Raw genomic sequence first — 27,463 nt, 5'->3', positions numbered from 1 at the left:
TTAATTTTTTTCTCATCTTTTCTGAACACCATGTAACCAAGAACATTTAAAACTAGCATGTTCCCTTTCTTGAGCCAGGTCTCCATAATTACCATAACATCATCTTCCTATCTGGCAATTTGTGCCTGTAAACTCCTCAATCTTATTAGTTACACTCCATGTATTTACATACATGCAGCATAATTCTGATTTTGACTTCATTACTTCCACCCTCAAGCCAACTTCACATATTAGTTTACTAATTTTTATTCTGGAGCTATCTGCCTCTCCCAGCATTTTCTGCACCCTAACATTACTTCCTATTCTCTTCCGGTTACCACACCCTGACTGAGTTACTTCAAACCCTCCCCAACGGTACTAGCAAAATGACTTGCAAGGAACACAATTCCCTCACTGTTCAGATGAAACCCGTGTAGCTTGTGCCTTCTCCACCATAGCCAGTCCTAATGGCCTTGGAATCTAAAGCCATTTTTCTTGCACCATCTTTCCAGCCGCACGTTCACCTGTCCTACCTGCCTATTTCTGCTGCTAACCTTCATGTGACAGTGGGAGTAATGTGGATATTACTTTTTTAGAGGTTTGTTTGATCTTTTTTTCTAGCTCCCAATATTCTGATTGCAGGACCATATTTCTCCTTCATACCTAGTTGTTAGTACCAGTATGGACCACATCCTCTAGCTGTTTATCCTGTCCCAGAAGAACATGAAGCCATTCTGTGAAGCCCCATACCTCATACCAAGGAGGTAACACACCAATCCTGAGTCATGTTGATGATCACCAGGAGCTGCTATTTGTTTTCCTAACTAAAGAATTGCCTTTGCACTCTTCTCTTTCCTCTTTTCTCCAGCGAAGCCACTTATTGGCATTGTGGGCTTGGCTCTTGCTGCACTTCTCCAAGGATCCATCACATTCCCCAATATCCAGAACGGGAAATCCGAATAGTCAGTAGGACCTCTGTGAATACCTGCACCACCTGCCTGTTGCTCTTAGATTATGTGACAAAGTTTCCATCACTGCCTGCTCGGCCCAACTTGTGGGGTGACCACATCAGTTATCCATGTAGTTCTCTTCCTCACAGATACACTTCAGTGACTCTATCATTGTCCTCAATACAGAACTCATACAGCAATCAATGATATTTTTTCGCATATAGACTTGTGTAGGTCACAGAAAGTGTTCATAACTCCCTACATGCCACAAGACTGGTATTCTGTTTGGCCAAACTGCCCTGCTATAATTTACCTTATACTTTTAAACTCCTACACTTACTGTAACTTTAATTACATTAATGTTTTTAACCTTGCTCTTGAATTATTAACTAAAAGTAGAGATTATTAGAGAGTAGAAATTCTTCCCTATCACAGACAAATCAGCTTTCTCTCTCCTGTGCCTATAAAATCTTACTTTCCCTTTGCCAGTTTCGACTTTACATTTTTCAGAATTACTGGAGTTGAAATACAGCTTATAAGAGGAGTAGCTGAACAACTAATTCATTCTCAAATTTCCAATGATATCACTCTTTGATCTTTTTCTCCTCAACTTACATTGTTTTATCAGGTGTCTATTTTTCTCCCTGCCACACTCTCTTTGGCACTGTTGATTGTTTCTGAGTCTCTATGTCTTCTTCTCTCTCGCTCCTAAAGTGTCAATTTAATGTATCATTGAAAAGATGGATTAAAGTATATTGAACTTTTAAAGATAAATGGCTTCCATTAAATAGCAATTTTCACATCTTCAGAATGTCCCCAATCCCTTTTATAGCCATTTTTTGTCAGTGTTGATTTTATTTAAGCACATATGGCAGTTAACATACAGACAGGAAAGTCTTGCAAACAGCAGTAAGATCAATGTATAATTTATCAATTTTACTTCTGCTAACCTTTTCATATAGGGAGGTAACAATCAGTAGGAGACAAAGTCTATCCCCTCATTTCAGTCTCAGTGTTGCACAACATTTCATAGTCACGCAGGGTAATTGAATGTTGTGCTCCTAAAACTATTCCAATGTTTTTTAGGAGGCAACCCAGAAACAGGGTAATATCAAGGATGACAAGTGTGCCATGTGGATCATTTATTTGTGTCTGCTGGTGTTTTACTTTAAGCAAAATAGGCCCTTCCACTCTTGCACAATTTGAGACTCTGAAGCAGCCATTATTAAACGGCCTGGCTGTGTCTTTCAGAGGAGGGAGGGTTCAAACCCTAACCCTAATCTTAACCTACAATATTCCCAAATGAAAGCTGTTGCTATACCTCCAGTAGAGCCATGCCAACTTAAAGCCTCCTTGGTCTCTTGATTACCACACCCACCCAGTTAGGCCGCTCCCACTTACCTTTTATTTTAGCATCTGACATGACTCCTTGTCAATGAGTCCTAGCAGTGTTCACAGCTCCCAGGGCCAGGACATCCTCCCACATGAGGGTAGAGGCCACTGCCATAACTATTATGAACAAGGATAAGGAGGTGCCAGTGTTGGGTTGGAGTAGACAAATTTAGAAATCCTTCAGTAGTTGTAACCTGCCAATAATTAAAATGTTTTCTTAAATCCTTTTACAGTACAATAATTTAATATTGGCTCACTTTTCAAAAAAAAATGTCATCTACTATGTTTTGGGATTTTGAAGCAATATCTTCCATTTGTGTCCAATGGATAAGCCTCATTCACACCATAAGCACATAAACAATGAAAGCAGGAGTAGACTCATACTGCCCTTCGAGCCTGCCCTGTCACTCAATATGATCATAGCTGGTATTTTTCCTCAACGCTACTTTTCTGGCACTCCTTAAAACCTTTGATTCCATATAGGTCATACGTCTGTGTAGAACTGTTTTCATTTTGCTCAACAATGGAACTTCCACAACTCTATAGGGGAGAAAATGCCAATTATTCACAACACTTCATGAAATAATTTCTCCTCACCCTCAATCTCAAGTCTTGACCCCTTATTAAGGCTTTGCATCTGTGTTCTAGATTCCCCAGTTGGAGAAATTCCTTCTGAGTGTTTACCCATATCAAACTTCTTCAGAATTCTGTATTTTACAATTAGGTGAATTCTCATTTGTCTAAATTCCAGAGAATAAAGGCCAGTTTAAACAGCCTCCCATCATCGTTCAACCTACTCTTCCCAGGAACTAATCCAGAGAACAAGAACAGAATTTGCTGGAAGAAAACTCAGTAGGTCTGGTAGCATTTGTGGAAAGAAATCAGAATTAAAGTTTCCAGTCTAGTGACCCTTCTTCAGAACTAATATAGTGAACCTTTGCTGTCCCCAAAGCCAGTATATCCTTTCTTGAAATGAAAACCAAAACAATGCATAATTCTTCAGATATGCCATCACAAAAACTTTCCTAGTTCTTCTCCTCCAGTCCCTTGTAATAAAGATCAAAATATCCTTTGCCTACTTAATTTACACTAATACAAGTCTCTCTGAATGTCAACTTTTAAAGTTTCCATGCCATTTGAAAGATATTCTGTTTTCTTCATTCATTCTACCATAGTAAACATTCTCACACTTCCCTACATTTCCTGTGCCACCTTTTTGTCTACTCACTTAACATATCTATAATTCTTTGCAGCCTCTTAACGTCCTCCTCTTGTGTTATTTATTTTAAACTTGGATACATTATTCCACACATCTTCATCTAAGTCTGTAATATACTTTCTAAATAGTTGAGGGTCAGCACTTATCCTTGTGGCATTTTACTTGGTACAGTCTGCCATCTTGAACATACCTTGCTTATTCTTTCTGCCTTCTAGCTATTAAACAGTCCTCCATCTATGACAATATATTACCCCCAACTCCACAATCACATATTATCAACTAACATTTTATGTCTCACCACATTGAATGGAAATCCAAGTATTCTACACCAACTGGCTTTGCTTTACCTACACTATGATTAAATACTCAATGAAAAGTCTTACAGAATTGTTGAAACAGATGTTGTGTCAAATAGTAAAAGAGATATTAAACAACTGCAATAAAACACAGATAAAATAGCAGATGAGCAGACAGGTGGCAGTTGGAATTTAATACAAAAATATGGAAAGTGATGAATTTTGACAAACAGGATAAGCAGAGACAATATAGACTAAGTGACTTAGCTCGGATGTACAAGGACAGATGAACATGGAGGTTATGTGTATTCGTCTTTGAAAATGGCAGGACATATCGAAAGAGTATTTACAAAGCATAATTGATTTTGAGCTTTAGAAATAGAAATATTAAGGAGAAAAGAATGGAAATTGTACTGAACTATATAAAGCTAAGGGCCAGTCACAACAAGAATATTGCATCCATTTCGACAATGTATTTTCGGAAGAATGTAAGGATCCTTGACAGGATGCAAAGGAGATTTACCAGAATTGTTTCAGGCATGAGGGATTTAGGTGCCAGGTTAAATTGGAGAAGCCGGTGTTACTCTACATGGAGCAAAGGACATTGAAGGGAGATTTATTAGTAGTGTAAAAAATTAAGACTGGTTTAGAATCATAGAATCATACTGTATAGAAAAGGCCCGTCAGCCCATTGAGTCTACACTAACAAAAACTACTCTAAATCTACACTAATTTCAGCAGGTCTGGCAACATCTGTGGAGAGAAAACAGAGTTAATGTCACTGGACCAAAGAGGTTAGCTCTGCTGTCCAGATGCTGTCAGACCCTCTGAGATCTCCCGCAGTTTCTGCTTTTGTTACAGATTTCCAGCATTTGCAGGTTTTTTTGTTATAAATCTACACTTTCCGGCATTTGGCACATAACCTTGAATGTTACAACATCTTGAATGTTCATCCAAGTACTTTTTATAGGATGTGAGGTTTCCTTCTCTTAGGCGATGCTTTCCAGATTTCCTCCACCCAATGGGTGAAAAGGTGATTCTACAAATCCTCTTTAAACCTCTGGCCTTTCACCCTGTAATTATGCCCTCTTGTTATTGATCCTTCAACTAAGGGAAACAATTGTTTTCCATCACCCCTGTGAATGCCCCTCAGAATCTTATATACCGCAAACAGGCCACCTCTTAGCCTTTACTATCCTAAAAAAACCTGAGCCTCTCCAACCTCTCTTCTTAGTTAAACTCTCCATCCCAGGCAACATCCTAATGAATCCCCTCGGTACCCCCTCCAGAGCAATCCCATCCATCCTATGGTGCAGTGACCAGAACTGCACACAGTATTCCAGCCATAGCCAAACCACAGTTTTGTACAGCTCCAACATAACCTCCCTATTCTTATAATCTACGCCAATGACTGATAAAAGCAAGTGTCCCATATGACTTCGTAACTGCCTTATTAACCTGACCTTCCGTCTTCAGGGATCTGTGGATAAGAACCCCAAGATCCTTCTGTTCCTCTCAGCTTCCTAATGTCCTGCCATTCAGCGAATACTCTCTTATTTAATTACTTCTTCCAAAGTGATTCAAATCACACTTATCAAGGTTAAATTCCCTCTGTAATTATTCTGTCCATAAGACCATAAGACTGAGGGTCAGGCCATTCTACCCATCAAATCTGTTCTGCCATTTGATCTTGGCTGATATGTTTCACAACCCATTCTCCTGCCTTCTCCCTGTAACCTTTGATCCCCTTACTATCAAGAACCCATCTATTTCCGTCTTAAATATACTCGAGTGACTTGGCCTCCACAGCCTTCTGCAACAATGAGTTCCACAAATTCATCATCATCTGGCTGAAGAAATCCCCCCCATCTCAGTTCCAAAGGGTCATCCCTTACTCTGAGGCTTTGCCCTCAGGTCCTAGTCTCTCCTACTAGGGGAAACATCATCTTCACATTCACTCTATCCAGGCCTCGCAGTATTCTGTAAGTTTCAATCAGAATTCTCCTCATCTTTTTAAACTCCATCACATAGAGACCAGATTCTTCAACCTCTCCTCATATGACAAGCCCTTCATCACCAGCATCATTTGTGTGTTCCTTCTCTGGACCTATTCCAATGCCAGCAGTTGCTTCCTTAGATATAGGGCCAAAAACTGCCAACAATGTTCCAAGTGCAGTCTGACCAGAGCCTTATACAGCCTCAGCAGTAGTTCCTACTCTTGTATTATAGCCCTCTTGAAATGAATGCCAACATTGCATTTGCCTTCCTAACTGCCAACTGAACCTGCATGTTAATGATTACAGAATCCTGAGCTAGGTCTCTCAAGTCCTTGTGTGCTTCAGATTTCTGAAGCCTTGCCCCATTTAGAAAATAGCCTATGCCTCTAGTCTTCCTACCAAAGTGTGTAACCTGACACTTTCCCACATTGTATTCCATCTGTCACTACTTTCCCCCTTCTCCTAGCCTGCCTAAGTCCTTCTGCAACTTCCTGCTTCCTCAACACCACGTGTCCATCCATTTATATTTGTGTCATATACAAACTTAGCAACAATGCTCTCAGTTACTTTGTCATAATCATGAATATTTAACATGAATATTTGTGGTCCCATTATGAACCCCTGCGGCACCCCATTCGTCACTGGCTGACATTCTGAAATAGATATTTTATCCTTACTCTCTGTTTTCTGCCAGTCAGCCAATCTTCTATCTATGCTAGTACCTTGCCACAACACCATGTCTTATTTAGCAGCTTTCCATTAAGCACCTTGTCAAAGGCCTTCTAGAAATCCAAGTAGATCACATCCACTGGCTCTTTTTTGTTGAACTTATTCTTTACTTACTCAAAGAATTCAGACCGACTTGTCAGGCCTGACCTCCCTTGACAAAGACATGCTGACTCAGCCCTACTTTACCATGCACTTCCAAGACTGTGAAATCTCATTCTTAATAATGGAATCTAAAATCGTACCAATAGCTGAGATCAGGGTGACTGGCCTATAGTTTCTCGTTTTCTGCCTTCCCCTTAAACAGTGCATTTTCCAGTCCTTTGGTACCTTCCCTGACTCCAATGGTTCCTGAAAGATCACCACCAACACTTCCACAATTTCCTTAGCTACCTCCTTCAGAACACTGGAGTATAGTCCATTTGGTCCAGGTGACTTATCCACCTTCAGATTTTTCAACTTCACCAGCACTTTCTCGTTGCCGATGGCCACTACACTCACCAACTTCCTTGAATTTCTAGTGTGCACAGATGTCTTCCACTGTAAAAACTGATGCAAAGTAACTGTTCAGTTCCTGCATCATTTCTTTGTTTTCCAATACATCTTCTGCAGCTTCATATTCCAACAGTACAATGCCCACTCTTGCCTCTGTTTTACCTTTTAGATATCAAAAGTCTTGCAGTCTTCTTTTATATTACTTGCTGGTTTACTTTAATATTTCATCTTCTGGCCCCCATTGCTTTCTTAGATATCCTGTACTGATTTTAAAGCCTTCTCAACGTTTTGGCTTCCGAGTAATCTTCACCACATTTTATGTTTTTTTCTTTTGCTTGTATGTTTTCTCTGGCTTCCCTTGTCAGCCCTAGTTACCTCCCCTTAGTATTTTTCTTCTTCCTTAGGACATATTTCTGCTGTGCTCCTGAATTATGCCCAGGAATTCCTGCCATTGTACTCCAACATCTTCTCTGCTAGGGTCCCCTTGCAATCAACTCTGGCCAGCTCCTCCCCCATGTCTGTGCAGTTATCTTTACTCAATTTTAATACCATTTCTTTGTATTCCAGCTTATCCCTCTCAAACTGCAGGTGAATTCTATCATATTATTGTCATTGGCCCCTCGGGATTCCTTCACCTTAAGCTCCTTCATCAAATCTGCCTCATTTGATATCACCAAATCCAGAACTGCCTATTCCCTCATGGGCTCAACTACAAGTTGCTCCAGAAAAACCACCTCTTAGACATTCCATTAATCCCTTACAGGTAGATCTCCTATAATGCCATAGTTGAATTCCTTTGAAACCTCGTTTAAGAGAAAATCGCTTAATATAAATAATGGTGCCGATGAGAAAAGTGAGGTTGGGGCAGACCAGCAAAAAATATCACTCATGTTCACTCAAAAATCACAGAAAAGTCTAACACAAAGTATTGCAAGCCTGGATTAAGGTTGAAATCATATTTATTAACAAAACAAAAGGAAACTTAACACAGTACATTTAAAAAATGTAAGAAAGCTGCATCTTTACAGTACCTCTCACAGAAAGATGCCCTATCAGCAGCTGACAATCGTGCCTTTCTTATACATCTTTTCTATCTCCCGATTTATTTTCTTCCCCACAACCTGACTACTGCTAGGACGCGTGTACATAACTCGCAACAGGGTCTTTTTTACTTTGCAGTTTCTCAACTCTACCCACACAGATTCTATGCCTCCAATTCTAATCACTTTTTGCTTTAATTTAGTTTAATTCTTTACCAACAAGGCAAACCTTCCCTCTCTGCCCAACTGACTGTCCTTTCAATAGGGCCTGTATCCTTGGATATTTAATTCCCAGACTGAATTTGAGGTAGTTAATCTAAGGAGTGTGACTGGCTCCTGAAACATAGAATCCAGGTAACTGTCCCTTTCCCTGATGCATTGCAGTGTTCAAACCTCAGACTCCAGCTCATCAACTCTGAGCCAGAGTTCTTCAACCAACACTTGCTACAAATGTGGTCATAATGAATTATGATGGTGTCCACCAGCTCCCACGTCATGCAATTACAACATATCACCTGGCCCAACATCTCTATTTTAATTACTTAGTTCTTAATTTGATTTTAAAAAATTTTGTACTGATCTTTTAGTTTGTGGTGTGTTAAAATTTCCTCTGTTTACCTTTAGTCTGAAATTATCTTCTAATAGATAGTCAAATTGGTAGCTAGCACCACCGAAGAATCTATGGTTAACCTATGATGTCACACTTTTGTTCTGGGCCCCTGATCCTAGTCTTCAATTTATCCAGTCCTATTCATATGTTGTTTCCAAGTTCCTCAAACTTTCTACTCACTAGGGCTATGTCTGACTTTGGATGTGACCTCTCCTTCTAGACCATGCAAAACTTACTAACCAAACAGTCTATATCCTCCTTCTGCATTGTCAACTAATCGTCATGTCGTCTCCAAACTTACCTATCCCCCTATGTTTTCTTCTATATCATTTATAGATTTTGTTTGAGAGGCCGGACAAAAAGAAAAGCTGTTCAATGCTAATGGTACAAGGAGACACAAATTTAAGTTTTAGGCAACAGACACATTGGAGATGTGAGAAAGAATTTTTTAATATAATGTGTGGTAATGGCCTGGAATTCGTTATATACTAGGCTGGTGGAAGTAAGGATAATGAATGGTTACGAAAGACGTTGGATTGAGTGAAATAAACTTACAGGTCTATGGGGATAAAGCAGTGTAATAGGGGTGATTGAGTTCTCAAGCATATGGATTCCAGGGGCTGAATGGTTTCTTTATGTGCCCTAATAACTCCATTACTTTATAACATGATTTTCCCTCTGTAAAACCAATTTGACTTTGCAAAACTACAATATAATTTTCTGAGTACATTTTAAAGATTTACTTATTAATAGGTTTCAGGATTTTCCCAGTTTTTTTGTTTCCTATTTTCTTGGTGTAGTGTTATATTTTCTAACTTTGAATCTGGAGATTCTGAAAAGTAATAACTGAATGAGCTGCCAGAGGATGTGGTGGAGACTGGTACAATTGCAACATTTAAGAGACATTTGGATGGGTATATGAATAGGAAGGGTTTGTAGGGATATGGGCCGGGTGCTGGCAGGTGGGACTAGATTGGGTTGGGATATCTGGTCGGCATAGACAGGTTGGACCGAAGGGTCTGTTTCCATGCTGCACATCTCTATGACTCTATTATTTTCACTCCTCTGCAGCTATCACTTTTACATTTGTAAATGTAAGCCATCAGACTTGGGGGTTCATGATTCTCAGAACATTTTCTCTTCTGATATTAATTATTTGAAGCTCTACAATATTGTTCACCATTTGGTAACACTTTATTTCTCATATGCAGGTTGTGTTGTCTAATGTGTCACATTTGTTCAACAGTATTTGTATAGTATTTGGCCTCTATTTCTTCACTCCCTATTTCTCCTGTCTGTTAGGAAGAAATGTTTGGTTACTCTCCCATTTATATCCTCATAAAAGTTATTACAGATCTGGCCAGTTTAGTTTAATTATATATTTTCTATTTTTATTAATACTTGTATCCTCTTACTGGTTTCTAAAACTCTTAAATCTATGGTTTTACTTCTATTCTTCATAACATTATAAAAAACTTCATCAACTGCGTACCTCATCCAGATAAATATTGATATAAAACAAGTATTGAATTATTTGTTTTATTGATTGATTTCCCTTAACTTTCATATGGGTTCCAGTACAAGAGAGAAAGAAGAGGGATATTTCATTTGTCCTAACATTGGTTTAAGTCATGACTCATTGTGGAAAATATGAATGAAATATATTTTTGCAAAGTGCCAGTAACTCTGTAGAGAAACCATAAAGAAGTACCAGTTACATTTAAAGTGTCTATATCATATTTTCAAAATTAGACTATAACCCATTGTGAACTTTTAAGTTGAGTAAATACTTCAATGTCACTTCAAAATTTACAATGGTGTCCATTCCCATAACATTTAACAGCATCAGTGTCAGCTCAGTCTGAGAGGTTCCTTAGCCACAGTAATGTTGTGTGACTGTGAAATAAGGTACAATCTTCATTCTGTTTGTGGTAATGGGAGGACAAAGCCCCCAGTTTCTGACATAGACTTCGATTCCCCGTGATAATCGAATTCTCCCTCCCTCCCAAGCACGGGGATGCCCGTGGGATTACTGCCTGATTCACTTCGCAATTGGACAGAGCGACAGCTTTGTGCACGACTTGATGCGGGGAGTAAATAACGCCCCAAAGAAAACACATTTAAAGAACAGAGCAGAAGCAGGTTCTACTGACTCGTGTAAGTTCCCAACCTTCTGCTGTGATAATTTAAAACTACCCTGGCCTCTCTCTCTCTCTCTCCCTCAAAAAATAATTGGTGGGGGGGGAAGGAAGAGAGAGAGCAAGTAAATAACTACTCATAAAGTGTGTAATAATGGAAATTGGGGAAGAGCTGGAGCATGAGTACGAGCTATCTTGTCATCATCGTCTGATATTAAAGGGAAACGAATTGCTTGAAGAGAGAGAGAGGGGGGACTTTTTATTGTATACATCCGCGGTTTGGATGCGAGGGGATTTAAACTGATAATTAAAATAAAAGGCAGCCGCGCCCCGGCTCCTAACACCAGGCGGCCGGGAGGAAGCTCTTTGTTGGTTGAGCGGAGTGGTTTTTTTTTCCACCTCCGCCCTCCCTCCAGTGGAGGGGGTGGGGTGTTTTTGTTGAGGGTGGGAGTGAGTGAGTGAGTGAGTGAGTGTGGGGGAGGGGGCGGTGGAAGCTGCGGGATTATTTTGCCAGTCGCTGCGGGAGCCGCTGTCAGCCCGCCGGCCGACGCCAGCCGCCATGTTGGATTCTCATGTTAATTTTCTAGAAATTGCCCCTCAAATTTGGACACAGGTTCCCGGCTCGTCCTGAGGAGAGAAGCGAAGTTTTTTTTTCGCCCCCCCCCCCCCTATTTTTTTTTATTTTAAAAACAAGAAATCGACGAAAGGGGGAGGAAGTTTGTGATTTTTTTTAAATATTTAAAAAAAGAGACGACTCGCTCGGATGTTTGTGTGTTGGTCTTGGCCCCGTCTGGTCGCAGAAAGCAGCTAAATTGGGGTAAGGAAAGGGGCTGAGAAATGATGGCCGGGTTTCTCCGTGTTGTCTTGCCCGTCTGTTTCGAGTAAGGAAATTCGTAGGATTTTGTTTTTTTTCCTCTCTCTCTTTTTGTTTTTTCGCTCCCTTTTCTTGAACGAGCGGCGACTGTTTTCGACGCCGAGGGGATGGAGCTACCATTCCTGTTTCTCGGAGAGTTTATGCCGAGGCTTTGCTGTCGGCCCGAATATTTTTTTCCCTTTTTCTTCCTAGATTATATACTAAACCTCTCTCGAAGTCAGTCATACAAAATGGAACCGGTTTTAACTTCACGTTCCATCATCTGCTTTTTAGCTGTAACTTATTTCTACGCTAACTTTTCTTTTGTACCGATTTATCTTGTTCCTGCCTTTGCTACTTGGTGACATTGACGGGTGTAAGTTTTTTTTCTCTACAATCTCATGTCGTAGACATATTCCTATCTTTTTGGCGATTTAAAGAGACTAACCAATTTTAAAGGAACACGCCGCCAGGTGGAGGAAAATGAAAACGTCATTTTGGAAAACAGGATTAAATGCTATTCATCTTTTAAATTCCTTATTTTTTTTTCGTTTCGGAATCTTTTTTTCTTTTACTTTGAACCCAACTCTTTCCCCACCACCCACCCAGGGAGAGGGGAAAAACACCCCGCGACGTGTTTTTTTTTTCCCCTGTCTGTGTCTTTGGTCAAGTGTCCATAAAGTAGATTTTTAAGGTTTTGTTGCTGAGGTTTCCTTTTCTCCTTCAGTCGGAAGGGGGCGGTGAGGTGTCAGAGGGAGGGAGGTGCAAGCTCTCAGTGCGTCGGTGATTCGTGTTGAGGTCAAGGGTAAAGAAAAGCTGCTGTCGTATCAGAGCCGACATGGTACAGTATAGTCAGTAATCTTGCCTGACCTGTTGGTGTACATACAACAGAGCAATTGATACTTACAAGGAGTATTTTGCCTTCAGTCGTTGGCTAACTTTGAACGTTAGCGACAAATCCCGTGACCTTTGTTCATTTTACTTCGGAGCTGTTATGAATGTTTCTGGCTACCTATCCCTAATAACTGTTGAAAAACACCCATCTGTTTGTTGCATGAGCACGTCTGACTCCTATCTAAATTTACGAAAGAACGTCAAAATTTTTCTGTAGTCTTTTGTAATGTTATACCCAAAGAGATAACCCTAATTCAAATTAGAGATTTTCTCTCTACTTTTGAGCTGTTATATCATGCTTAAACTTTTTTTTGTCAGACTACTTTTTTTTGCATGTATTTTGCAACTGAAGTGACAGAACGGCATTTCTGTGCTGAGCTCTAAACAAGAAAAGCTACCTGACTGATTGACTGGACTTAATTGTCAACAGAGACTACTTGTTCTGAAGAAGGGCTCATGCCCAAAACGTCGATTCTCCTGCTCCTTGGATGCTGCCTGACCTGTGCTTTTCTAGCAAGACACTTTCAACAGAGACTACTTATTCGGTTCAGTTTAATATTTTTCACCCATAAGACTTTCAGCTCTTTTGCAAACTATAGAACATGCAAATCTGAACACAACTAAATGTTAGTATAATAACTGGAGTAGATGCACAGGTTTAACATAATTCACGGCACATTTAGGATTTAACCTGACATGCTTCTAGAGAGTGATCATGTGAAATTTACTTCACACATTTAAAGATTAGTTGAATGTTTGTGATGAGCAAGTGATATTTCAATCTTTGTGTATTGTCTAGTGATGATAGACCAAGTAGCCACCTTCACCTGGACACATTATGAAAACTGGAATTAGTTATCAGCTTTTGGCTCAGTGATAGCATTCTTCTGGGAAACAAAACTGTACAAGACTCCCTTTAGATGCTTCCTTATATCATTCAAGCTGACTCTTGAATGATATAAGCAAGTGGCAGCTTGAATGATATAATAGGAATATTCGGTGTTGAGCTTTTTTTAAAAAGATGTGCCCCCTCAGTTTGGAAGTAAGTGATCTAAGGCAACATTAGGAGAGCATCAGGAATTCTTCAGGCTTTCAGAGCAAAGTGTATAATCTTAACCAGCATCACAAAATCAGATTTCTATGATCACTATCTCATTTCCTTGTGGGTCCTTGTTGATCACGAAGTCACTACATGACAAAAGTAACTACACTGCAGAAACTCTTTATTGGCTGTAATGCTTACAGATGATTTGAGATTGCGAAAGACAGTTTATAAATGCAAGTCTTTTTCCCCACCTTGAAATAGGTGATGTCATTTTAATGAACCACATCTTGATTGACCGGTTTTAAATTTATTTGGATATCATTGTAGAAAATCTGATCAGTAATAGGTTTGCCATTTTGAGTGTTCATTGACATTGATTTGGAGGAGCTGGTGTTGAACTGTTGTGGACAAAGTTTTTAAAAAGTCTCTCACACCAGGTTTTGGTCCAGCAGGTTTATTTGGAAGCACTAGCTTTCGAGCGCTGCTTCTTCAAAAGCTAGTGCTTCTAAAACCCTATTGGACTAAACCTCAAATTAAAAATCATAACACTTGAGATTTCTTTGAGTTGTTCAGTAACTTTGACCAGAACACTTCCTGCATTAATTGGGTAAGAATGTAGATTTGGGTACTAATCCAACAGGTTGGAAAGCAGGAGCTCCTCAAGGCTTGAGTTTCAAATTAAAATGCTGAATCAAAGCACTTGTGAGTTTAAAAGATTGTGTTCGAACCACACTTTTGACTTTATCTCATTATACAGGGTGACCTTTTCAATAACAGTCCTGAGACAAACCCATACCATTATGGGTGCTGATTTGCAGATAAGATCTAACTTGGATAGAAGTGCAAGATTCCATCGTCTTCAAGAAGAATGAATGCCATTGTCTTGGCAAACTTCTATCCTTCAACCAACAGCATCAGAAACAGAATGTTTTTATTTCAATTATTTGACTATTTGGTGAACCTTCTTTTGTGCAAATTCAGTGCAGTGTCTGCCATCCCATCATATATCCACAAATTCTTGCTCAAATTTAAAATCAGGAGATTAATCACTATTGAATAAAATCTATAATAATGAGATAAGGAACTAAGGGAGATAAATAGAGCTTAAATACAGATCAGCCATGAGCTGGCAAAGCAGGCTTGAGGGACTGAAGGCCCTACTCATGTTTCCATATATTTTTAACTTAAGTAAACTGTGGCTTTACAGTAATGCAGGGTTGTTCTGAGCATTATTCATGTCTTTTAATGTTTCTTTAGTATTGACAGTAACTGAAGTAACTTCAACAGCCATGTAATTTAGAAGCACATGAAAGTTGCTAGTTTGTGCTTATAATATGATTGTCACCTGGAATTTAACTTTTCATGAAAGTACTAGAAGAAAAATCTTTAATAAATTTATAATTGGATGGACTTGTCATATGAAGCTTGTACTCTTGCAGTAGTGTTCTGTTTTATAATTGGTCCTTGTAGTGGTTTATTTGACTTCAGTTTTAAACTAAATTGCTTGTTCTCAAGGTTGTTACCAAAGAAAAATATACTGGCAGCAATTGATAGTTTATTTAAATTCCAGTTTTAAAAATTCTTCACTCTTGAATTTTATACCAAATTGTACTGATTTTGTGCATAAATTCAAACCGAATGATTGTTTGGAATATGTATAAACTACAAACACCAACACAAACAATGTGAGAATGTCCCTTTCATGCATTTTCGGTCATTTTGAGAATCACAACTGACAAAGAAACATGTTTCCTTTCACCTGTTTTTTTTTATTATTGTAAATTAGCCATTCATTACAAACTTGATTCTGTAGCAACATATTGCTGTGGGAAGGTATGAAGATTGACTAGCATTGAAAATAGGAGAGAGAATTATCCTTATCCTGACAAAAGTGTATACTGTTATTTCAGAAAAGTAAAAATGTATGCCGGTCACTTAATGGAGTTTCAATTGTGTATTCAATAAAACATCTTTGTCAATAATCTGAGAAGATTGTGTTACCACTGGAGGATGTGACTTCTGTTTCTCCCACTGCATGATTAATAGCTGGTTGTTGCATCAGCTTTTGATTATCACTTTACAGCTTGTGTTACTTTTGCTATTTTTAGAAAATTATACATTTTGTATAATATACAAACAGATGAATTAGGAACAGGCCACTTGGCTCTTTTGAGCATGTTTGACCATTCAATAAGATGATGGCTGACCTAGTTACTTGATATTCTCACCTACCAGTTGATTACCTTTCACCTGCTTACTTATCAAGAATGTATTTGCCAATAAAATATTCAAGAATTCCATTGCTAGTGGCATTTGAGGAAGGAAGCTCCAAACACTCGTGAAATGTTCTCATCTCTCTTAAATAGGTGATTCCTTGCATTTTGAAAGTGACTCCTGGTTCTAGATTCTCCCACAAGAAATATACTAATGTATTTACCCTGTCAAGATGAATGCCCTCCCCAGAAAAAAATCTTCTATTTGAATCAAGTTGCCTCTTAATCTTCTAAGCACCAGTGGCTATAAGCCTAGCCTATCTAACCTTCCTTCATAAGACAACCTGTACATTCCAAATTTAGTCTGGAACCTCTTCAAAGTTTACCAATGTTGTGAGAGGGGCTCTTTGGCTAACAAAAGTAACTCCTTACAGGCCTGTAACTGTCATGACCTGACATCCAAACATTTACTTTGTTGACTTGCATTGTGTTCTGACTTGCAAATGTACTCCACAATGGAACCTGTTTGTGATTTGGGGACTGACTGTACATCTGATCTTTTAATAAAGAGAATGATGCTGTGGTCTCATTAACTCCCTGTATAACTAAAGTAGAACCTCCCTAATGCTGTATTCAATTACCCCCACAATAAATAATAGCATTTCCAAATACTTGCTATATTTGAAACGAGCATTGTTGAGCAGGCACTTTCAGTAAGACAAATTAGTCCTACAATTTAAGTTGAAAATATTCTTGTTTTCAGTTGTACTTGTTTGCCAGTTAAAAGCCTATCTAACTCTCAAGACTCAAATTATCTGCTGTAAACTACAAATCCCTTTCTTTATATTGCCTACTAAACTGAGCTATAAAATTTTTTTCAGATCTTGAATTATCAGGAGTGCATTGACTTATTAACTTCAGTATTGAAAGAGGCATGCTGTAATAACTGAAACAAAAATCATCTTTGCAAATAAGAGGGAGCAATCCATCAAAACCATTAAAGTTGAAATTTTATAAGAACATGAGTTCTGATGCAGTGAATTTTGTAGCTTGTGGAATAAAGCAATAATCAATGGTATTCTACTAGCTGTTGTTTTTGTCTCCTTACACTAACGAGATGTCTGCTGTAAAGAGACCAATAATGGTTTTCTAAACTGATTTCTGAATGTGTGTTATCCCCTAGAGTTTAGAAGGATGAGAGATGATGTAAAATTCTTTATACTTGATGGGAGACTGGGTTGTTGGTAAAGGTATAAGTTGTTTTTGATTTAGCCAGGAACTTTTTGATGGTCGCTTGGGGGAAGGTCTGATTTCATTCAAGGTTATGCCATCAAATTCAAGTCATAGCAGTGTACACAAAGTTGATGTTGTCGGTGTGCATGTGATCCTGGCTGTAAATTGTGATAAGCATGGGATGCATATGGAAGAGGAGAGGTCCATGGAGTTTTAAGTTTTATATTTCAAGAAAGTTTAATGCTCTGTGGTTGCAGTCCAAGCATATAATTGATTTTCCTTTGTAGACCATAGCAGTGCTGAGACCAGGATGTAAGCTGGATTAAGAGTTTGAATCAGCAGTGTGGGAGAGACCAAAAGGCAACCATGTTCAAGTACCTTGGATGTTAGAGTTTAGAGCTGAAAGAACAATTTGGGTGGAGAGATGGGTCTTGAAAGGAAAACAGCAAACAGTTCAGAAACTTGTTAATAGGAGAGGACTTAGTGGTGGGACTTAGTACAATAGTACCTACATATAGGCAAATTCTTTAATATGAGAGGGCAGAGAAAATGGGAGAAGACAAGTGATTAGGTGATAACTGATAATTTTGTCAGTGGTGGAAGAGAATAGGATATCTCAGGCAGTTGTGAGCTGATGTTTATCTTTTCCTTTGCATGTCCCACCCCTTAGTTCTATGGTTTTCTTTTTAAGCTAATCAACTGTACAGAATGGAAACAGATTCTTTTTGCACTAACCAGACATCCTAACCTGACAGTTGCTAGCATTTAGCCCATATCCCCCTAAACCCTTTTCTATTCATTTACCCATTCAGATGCCTTTTAAATGTTGTAATTGTACCTATCTCTACCAATTCCTCTGACAGCTCATTCCATACACACACCACCCTCTGTGTGGAAGAAGTTATCCCTCAGGTTGTTTTTAAATCTTTTCCATCTTAAACCTATGCTGTCTAATTTTGGACCCTTTCCTCAACTTGCCATCTTAAGACAAAGACGTTGGCTATTCATCTTATGCATGCCCTACATGATTTCATAAGGGTACTCCTCAGCCTCCAAGGGAACAAAAACCCAACCAATTCAGCCTCCTTGCTACAGCTCAAACACTCCAGCAACGTTCTTGTAAGTCTTTCCTGTATCCTCTCCAGCATCTTCCCGACAGAAGGGTGGCCAGAATTGTACCAATATTCCAGAAGTGGTTTCACTAATGATCTGTACAATCTCATCATGACGTCTCAATTGCTATACTCAGTGTTCTGACCCATGAAAGTAAATATGCAAAAAGCTGCCTTCACCACCCTGCCTATCTTTATTGGTATAAGGCCCTAGCTCCTTATTATTTCTGTAGCTGGAACTTGAGCATGTACTATGTGACTATTCAGTTTCAAAGTTCCTTTTTGTAATTGAAAGCAAAATTCTTACTGTCACAGACTATGTTTATGTTTAAAGCAAGAGTTATGTTGATTGACTTAGTGTCTGAGAGTAAATCAAGCTGGTAATACGTGAGCTACACAGTAGGAACATTTTTTAATTGCACAAACAAGTGATGTTTGTTAAAATGCTGCAAGTATATCGTGCTTCATGCCTTAAACAGTCATCGTCTTGACTGTTCATTTCAGTTCCTTGGAGTATTAAAGTCTGGTAGGATGTAATGTATAATTAAATGTCCTGTCTACTAAAGTGGATAGAACAAAGAAAATTTATAGTCCAGGAACAGGCCCTTTGGCCCTCCAAGCCTGAGCCGATCCAAATGTACTATCTAAATCTGTTGCCCAATTCCTAAGTATCTGTATCCTTCTGCTCCCACCTACTCATGCATTTGTCCCGATGCATCTTTAAATGAATCTACTGTGACTGCCTCTACCTCCTCTGGCAACACGTTCCAGATGCCCACTACCATCTGTGTGAAGTACTTGCTGAGTGTATTCCCCTTAAACTTTCCACCTCTCACTTTGAAAGTGTGTCCTCTCGTTATGGAATCCTTCACCCTGGGAAACAGCTTGTCTCTATCTACCCTGTAATGATTTTGTAAACCTCAGTCAGGTTCTTTTCCCCCCCCCCCCCCCCAAACCCAATACCCTTTTTTCTAATGAAAATAAGCCTAACCTACTCAACCTTTGTTCATAGCTAGTACCTTCCATACTAGGCAGCATGCTCGTAAACCTTCTCTGCATCCTCTCCAAAGCATCCACATCCTTTTGGTGATGTGGCGACCAGAACTGTACGCAGTATTCTAAATGCGGCCGAGCCAATGTCATGTACGATTTTAACATGACTTGCCAGCTCTTATACTCAATATTCTGACCAATGAAGGCAAGCAATGCCTTGACTATTCTGTCCACCTGTGCAGCAACCTTCCAGGTACAGTGGACCTGCACTCCCAGTTCTCTCTGACCATCAACTTTTCACCAGGCTTTTCTGTTCATTGTATAATTCATTCTAGAATTAGTCTTGCCTAAATGCATCACCTCACATATGTTTGGATTGAAATCCCTCTGCCACATTTCCACCCAATTCTCCAGTCTATCTATATCCTCCTATATTCTTTGACAGTCCTTTACGCTTTCTGCTGCTCCACCAATCTTCATGTCATCTGCAAACTTGCTGATCATTGCCATCAGTACCCTCTTACAGATCATTTATGTATATTACAAACAACAGTGGCCCCAACACTGACCCCTGTGGAACGCCACTGGTCACCTTTCTCCATTTCAAGAAACTCCCTTAGACTACTACTCTGTCTCCTGTCGCTCAACCAGTTCTTTATCCATCTAGCCAGATAATGTAACTTCACTTTCTCCATTTGACTACGTGGCGCCCTAATCAAACACCTTACTAAAGTCCATGTATATGATATCGATAGCCCTTCCTTCATCTATCAACTTGGTCACTTCCTCGAAGAACTCTCTATTAAGTTGGTAAGGCACGATCTCCCCCGCACAAAACCATGTTGCCTATCACTGATAAGCCAATTCTTTTCTAAATATAAATAGATCCTATCCTTCAGTACCCTCTCCAGCAACTTTCGCACCACCGATGTCAGGCTTACTGGTCCGTAGTTACCCAGAATTTCCCTACTACCCTTCTTGTACAGGGGACATCATGAGCAACCTTCCAGTCCTCCAGCACTTCACCTGTATTTAAGGATGCCACAAAGTTATCTGTCAGGGCCCTAGCTATTTCCTCTCTTCCCCTCCCTCAGCAACCTCTGTATTAATGCTGCTGTGGCAATGTTGTGAATAGCAAGAGGGTTATCCTATGTTTGCTGGTGGATGTTTATTTCTTAATCAGCGTCAGTTTGAAAAGGAGAATTACCTGATCAGAATCACCTTACTCTTTGTAGGAATTTGCTGTGAGGAATCTTCCATACATCACTGCAGTGACTGTGCTTCAAAAGTACTACACTGGCTGTTAAGCCCTTTGTGATGTCCAGAAGTCATGAAACATGCTGTGTGAATGCAAGTATTTTGATTTGTTTGTCAATTGTATTTTAGGCACTGTTACCATTGTGTAGATCTGCTTTTGTGTTTTTTTGAATCTGAATCAGTCTAAAAGTATTACTTTGGAGTTTATCCAGCAGTGACCTTCACAGTTGCTTGGTTGAACCAAATTTTTCTGGTAAATTTATTTAAATGAGATGGAGTATTTATCACCTACCTGTTGTGAGATTGATATGCAACAGAACTAACATTGTCTGATAATGCTGTCATATTGGGATTTTTATACTTTTTTTTTGTTTGGAGAGAGCAGGCTTGATAGTGTTTACAAGAATGCAACTGGGTGCTAAGTGAGAACAGGGCAAGAGATGAAATGTGGATCTTGAGAAGTGATTTGAAAGTTTTAAAATTTGAAATATATTGAAGGTCACTTCAGTGATATTCTGCATGTCCTTGGGTACATGGATGATGAATAATAGTTGCTTTGATTAAAGTCACTGGCAATAGAACTTTGAGCTGTCATCATAATTTTGGATGATAAAATATGGAAAGCTAGCCATGTTGAAATAATCGAGCCTGGAGGTAACAAAGACACGAATGAAGATTTCATCAGGAGGTGAGCTGAACAAAGCAATGTTACAAAGCTGGAAATGGGTAGCCTTGCTGATTGTAGTTCTGTGGTTGGAATCTCACCTTGGACTTTAATGCAAACCTAAGGGTGCAAGCAGTCTTAATTCAGCTTCAGACAATAGTCAGGGCAAATGATGGAATGGTCTGCTAGGGAATGTAGTTCTGGGCAAATAACAATACTTCAGTCTTCCCAATGTTTAATTGGAGGATGATCATGCTCATTCAGCACTAGAAATTGGATCAGTAGTGTTATAAATTGGGAATGATAGAGAGATGCAAGATGAGTCATGTGTATGCTCACAACACACATGAGAAGAACATTTTAGGCTTTCAGATAAGGCCCATAAGGTGCAATGTGAAGATGAGAAATAGGAAAGGCTAAGGGTGGATTCTTGGAAAACACCAGCGGTATTGGTAAAGGTGCTGCAAGAGAAATTGTTGTAGGTTATGGTTAGATAAATAAGAATGGAATCCAGCAGTTTCACCCAACTGAACAACTGTGGAGAGGCATAAAAGGAAAATAGTGAACTGTGTTAAAGGTTGCAGACAAAGTGGAATAGTTTTGTCTTTAGCAGTCTCTCTCACTGGCTGCTATTTTTGATTTTTGAGAACACTTAAATATCTTTTAGAAATTTGGCGAGATTCCTGTATGAGTGTGTGGTGCTTGGTGGGATACCTGTATGGACCTTTTTAGAAAAGATGTGGATTTGGGAGATGTGAATCTTAAGACATCTTCGAATCCTTCACAGTGTGGAAGCAGGCCATTTAGCCCATTAAATCTATATCAACCCTCCAATGAGCATCTTACCTAGACTTGCCCCAGTACCCTACAATGATGCATTCTCCATGGATAGTCCACCTCACCTGCGGATCCTTGTACATTATGGGCACTTTAATATGGCCAATCCACCTAACCTGCATGTCTTTGGACTGTGGGAGGAACCCAGAGCACCCAGAGGAAACTCATGCAGGCACTCTGAGAATGTGTGCAAACTTCACACAGCCAACTGCCTGAGGCTGGAATGGAACCCAGGTCCCTGGTGCTGTGAGGCAACAGTGCTAGCCACTGAGCCGCCGTGCCACCTCCAGGATGTGAGAGGAAAGGAAGGTTGTTAAACATCCTTTCAAATTATTGTATTGGTGAGCATTTTGACTTTTTTGAGAAGTAATGCAAGATGTAAATGAGAAAGGCAAACTCGAAGAGAAAACCAGTTAACAAATGAACTGACATGGAGACTAGCAGTTTAGTGAAAATAAATCAAGGGAGATGGATATGACTCACATGGACAAGACGAACTCATACGAATACATGAAGTAAGATCTTCGAAAGAGGCAAATGCTGAAGTGCAAGGCTAAGAGAAAGGAAGGGAGGAGGGGAAAGCCTTTGGAGGGATTTTGACCTGATAAGCAAATGGGAAGGAGAGAAGCAGCAGCAATAGCTGGACGATTGGTTTTGAACTCACTAAGGTGTCAGAATTTGGAATCGAAAACGAATTGGGGAATAGCTGGAAGTAGGATTAGCATGTAGGAAAATAGGTCTGGTTGGAGTGTGAAACCAGGAAGAAATCAAAATGGCCTCAACAGTAATTCACACAATAAGTTCAAATTCTGGTTATCAAATTACAATAAGGATATTTCTGATTATTCAGAAAGCAAGAAATTAGAATAATTGAAAGTTAGAATGATTTGGAGATGCTGGTGTTGGACTGGGGTGTACAAAGTTAAAAATCACACAACACCAGGTTATAGTCCAACAGGTTTTAATTGGAAGCGCACTAGCTTTTGGAGCAATGCTCCTCTATCACCTGATGGAGTGTCGCTCTGAAAGCTAGTGTGCTTCCAGTTAAACCTGTTGGACTAAATCTGGTGTTTGTGTGATTTTTTTTTAACTTTGAAAGTTAGAAGGATGAGATCATGAAAATAATTTATAACTTGGGTAGATTCTTGCTAGAAAAGAAAAATATGCAATCAGTATGCTTTCTGCAAGGTTGGTTGGTGGATAAATATTGAATACGTCAATAGAGTGCATTCCTCATCTCTTCAAAATAGTGCATGGGATATTTTAATTTCACCTGAAGGAAGAAACAACATTATTTTTACATTCACTGCTGTGGCTTCAGCACAAACACTTTATGCATGTGTCGAGCTAAAAATAATGAAGAACATCACTAAGTATTATCCCATCTATGGACTAATCACCTTTACACTCAACAAATGAGGCCATAGCTTGGCTCTGGGGATATGCTTTCGCTAAATAAAATATTAGATCCAAAATATTGCATCTCCAACAGTGCTGTGGTTCCTTAGTATTGCGCAAGAGTCATTAATGTGGATTTTAAAAATAATTATTCATACTCCGAAGAATATTATGTTACTCCATTGCTTATGTTTGTTTCAGTCTACTTTGCAGATTAGGTTAGATTCCCTCCAGTGTGGAAACAGGTCCTTTGGCCTAACAAGTCCACACCGACCCACTCCTCTGACTAACGCACTGAATGCTATGGGCAATTTAGCATTGCCAGTTCACCTGACCTACACATCTTTCGACTGTGGTTGGAAACTGGAGAAAACCCGAACAGCCATAAGGAGAATGTGCGAACAGCACACAGGCAGTCACCCAAAGTTGGAATCCAACCTGGGTTCCTGGTGCTGTGAGGCAGCAACTTTAACCACTGAACCACCATGCTGCCCCTGTATAATAATACTAATACTATACATGTGACATTGCTGCATTCAGTGTTATGGAGACCTATTAGTTTGTGACAAATTTGTCACTTGTTGCTTGTACCCAATTATGGGGCTCCTGTGACTTTGGGCTCACCACCACAGGTGCATTTTTGCTCCATAAAGAGTTACATTGCCAGCACACTTGCTGGAAACCTTTTTTATTTTCTAAGAAAGGCAGGTGGAAGGATACTGCTAGATTTCGTGCATGCATTTAATCTTGAACCTTAAAAGTAATATGAGAGAGACAGGTGCTGACCTCTGGTGTGAGGAATCCAAAGCATTTTAGGCAGGACGAGTAAGATCAATGTGCTATAGTTATGCAAAGAAAAGAATCACCTTTTGACTAGGTTGATTTTAGTTTTACACTGGCACCTTGAACAGCAAGGTTTTGGTAATTGCTGAAGATGGCAGTTTTAATTAGTTATAACATTTTGGACTTGCATGCCAAATCTCCAAGTAATCCCTTTAACTACTTGCATTTCCTTTAAATCTGTTCTTTGTATGTATGTATGTATGTTGCATATATAAATTATATGAATTACGAGCAGACCTAAGCCACTCAAGCTTGTTCTGTCAGTCACTAATATGTCTGTTCTGATTATTCCATATTGCCACCTACCCTGATAACCTTTTAACACCTTGTTTATCAGGAATCTATCTGGCTTATCTTTGAAATGATTCCAACTCTGCTTCTTGCCTTTTTGAGGAAAACTGTTCCAAAGATTTTGAGAGGGAAAAAAATTATGGACCAGGCTGGACCCCCTCAAAATATTTCAAGAAGGTCTCCTAACCTTTTTTTTCTTATTTTAAAGGTAGATGTGAAGGTAGACGTTCAGATGTGATGCAGCTGGTCAAACCACTCAGCTTTTAAGCAAAAGTATTTGTTTAAACTGTACAGTTGAAACACAAACCAAAAGAAAACACAATTTAGAATAACCTAACTCTTTGAAAACTCAACTGACTCGACACTGCAACTTAACAAAGGAGCTGTTCCAATTCCTGCTACATGCCATTAAACACACCACTTGGCAAAAAGATAAGTTCAAACACAGGTTCTTACAGGCAGGAAAGATTTCAGAGAGCCTTATTAAAGTGAAAGCATCATCACAGTTTCTCTCTTCATCTATCTTAAATGGGTGACTCATTTTAAGCTGTGACCTGGGTTCTAGATTCTCCTGCAAGAGGTACCACTTTATCCACATCTACCTTGTCAAGATCTTGTTTGCTTCAATCAATTTGCCTCTTGGTCTTCTAAATTTCAGTGGCTACAAGTCTGGCCTGTCCAGTAGTTAGCACTTTGCTCTCCTTTCCATTCTGTCAGTTCCCAGTTTTATGTTGCTTCACTGTTAGAAAAGCAAATGTGCGGTAGGCACTTAATGAGGGAAGTGTATTTGTGTTTGCTGTCAGTTACATTGAACTGAACTGGCTTTGAATCTGCTTCATATGGCAATGTTCAATACTTCGTAAACTAAAGAATTGTAAATGCATACTTGAGGCAATTTGTGCTACATTTTGACAGATGAAAAATAAAATCCCACATGGGCCTTGAAAGTTGGATGTCGTTTTTAGCAAAGCTGCTTTAGTCATGAATCGAACTTTGAGAAAATTCATAACTATTCAAATAGTTTGTGCAGTTTTTAATGGCCTTTAACAAATTGCTATTCCAAGTCTTACAGATGATCAGACTATTCTGTGATAATAATACAATTTATTTGCTTCAACAGAGAGAAGATCAGAATTTATTCAGAAGAGAGGCTGCCTTGTTCTGATGTAGACTAAATGCAACAGTTTCAAGACGTCTGTGGGCATGAAGTGGTTGGGAGAAACCAGGAATATGTTTGTAAATGGCAGCAGGAAAAATGCTGGAAGGTTGTCCAATGAACATCAGAGTCAAACCAAACTACAGCACTCTGGAAAGGGAAATTCAAGGGCCAACACAAGAATCGCACTTGGAAAACGTAGCACTCGTAAGTGACTTAATTTTTTTGTATTTAGTTTTGGAATTTAACAGAACTAATATGTTTACACTTTGACTGCAAATCAAAATTTGAATTGATGATGAAAGACTTCAAGTTCTTCGGAGCTGTGATTTAAGGCAGTTGACTATATAAATTTTCAGCTTCCCTCCTAATACCAAGTGGATTTTACAAGCATAACTAACAGCTACTAGATTATGTCGTCATCGCCTCCATACATTGCAGCTAGCATGACCACTGCCCATGGCAACCGAGCTAGGAGTGATGTCTGCAGTCTTTTTGTGGACGAAATCCCATCTTTTCAGAGCATACCTTTCAATGTGTGACATCACCAACTTGGTAAATGGAATGGATTCAAAACACATCTAACAGCTCAAAACTGAGCATTCATGAGGTGCTGTGGACCAACAGAAGCAGGAGAATTATTCAACCGCAAACTATCACATCAGAGCTGGGGTCTGCATCCCACACTACTCTCTTGCCATCGAACCTAGGGACAACTGTGCTTCAATGAAAAGTATGGCAGGAGGCCATACCAGGAACAACATCAGATGGTAACATAAGAGGTATCAACTAGTGAAGCTACAACAAAGGACTATTTGTAAGCCAAACAGCAGCAGCACCAACATGTGACAGACGGAGCTAGGTAATGTCACAGCCAATGGATCAAATCAAAATTCTAGAGTTCGTTCATATCCAATTGTGACTAATGGACAGTGAAAACAACTGACTGGAGGAGGTGGATGCACAACTGTGTTCCCTCAACGTTGGGAAAGATAACACAAAAGGCTATGCTGAAGCATTCTCAGAGTGAATGATCAATTTTGGCATCTTCCTGAGGTCCCCATCATTACTAATAATTTGATTTATTCCATGTGATATCAAGAATCCGCAGGGGGCCCTGAATATTTGGAAGGCCATGGCCAGCATCTTGACAATTGAACACAAGTTTCATCTTTCGGCTGTCTCACCAAGTTGGCCCAGTGCATCTGCAACATCAGCATCTCCCCAACAATATGAAAATTGCCCAGGTATTGCTTTCCATAAAATCTGTCAGCTGTTACCCATGAGTCGTGCACATGATCAACAGAAAAGCGTTGGATGGTGTCAGCAACTGTACTATCGAGCAGTACTTGATCAAAGGAATCCTCACCTTGAGAACCACCAATACTACTCTGCTTCTGATCTCATTATGACCTTGGTTCAAAAATGGACAGATGAGACGAGAGTTACGGCTTGCTTGATGGTATGGAGTTAAAGACCCTGTGCAAAATTGGGTGAAGCAGCAATGAGTGAAAACTTGCCACTAGTTGGAAATTAGTTTTGGTTGTTGGAGGTTCATCAACTGAGTCCAAGGTCAACACTAGAAGTCAGACTAGTGTCAGATTCCAGTCATCTGATTTATTAATGATTTGCCTTCAATTGTCTGATTCAAAGGTGGGCATATTTGCTGCGCATTCATTGATATTGAACACCATTTACCATTTCTCAGATTGCATTTGGACACTTTCAATGTGAGACCAGACAATATTTCATGCTTGGCTAAAAAGTGATGTTTATGTCCACAAGTGTGAGTAAATTATCATCTCCAGCAATAAAAAAGAATGTAACTGTTC

General features: G+C 39.4%; 1 protein-coding gene across 4 annotated transcripts in view; it reads left to right on the top strand.

The window, feature by feature from the left end:
* The first annotated feature begins 10,827 nt into the window (after positions 1–10,827).
* Positions 10,828–27,463, top strand: part of kmt5b (lysine methyltransferase 5B) — a 46,880-nt gene continuing 30,244 nt past the window's right edge. For 2 of the 4 annotated variants that reach the window (XM_060838900.1, XM_060838897.1), the window contains exons 1-2: positions 11,180–11,659; positions 25,596–25,838. In XM_060838900.1, the coding sequence (XP_060694883.1) occupies positions 25,679–25,838 (160 nt within the window). In that variant the 5' untranslated portion in view covers positions 11,180–11,659; positions 25,596–25,678. Of the gene's footprint in view, positions 10,862–11,179; positions 11,660–25,595; positions 25,839–25,956; positions 27,285–27,463 lie in introns of those variants that run through there. The other 2 variants (XM_060838898.1, XM_060838901.1) reach the window with 2 other exon arrangements.

This window comes from Hemiscyllium ocellatum, chromosome 18 (assembly GCF_020745735.1).
Source record: "Hemiscyllium ocellatum isolate sHemOce1 chromosome 18, sHemOce1.pat.X.cur, whole genome shotgun sequence".
NCBI lineage: Eukaryota > Metazoa > Chordata > Chondrichthyes > Orectolobiformes > Hemiscylliidae > Hemiscyllium > Hemiscyllium ocellatum.
The sequence above is the reverse complement of the archived record's forward strand: the minus strand, read 5'-3'. Positions and strand labels throughout refer to the sequence as shown.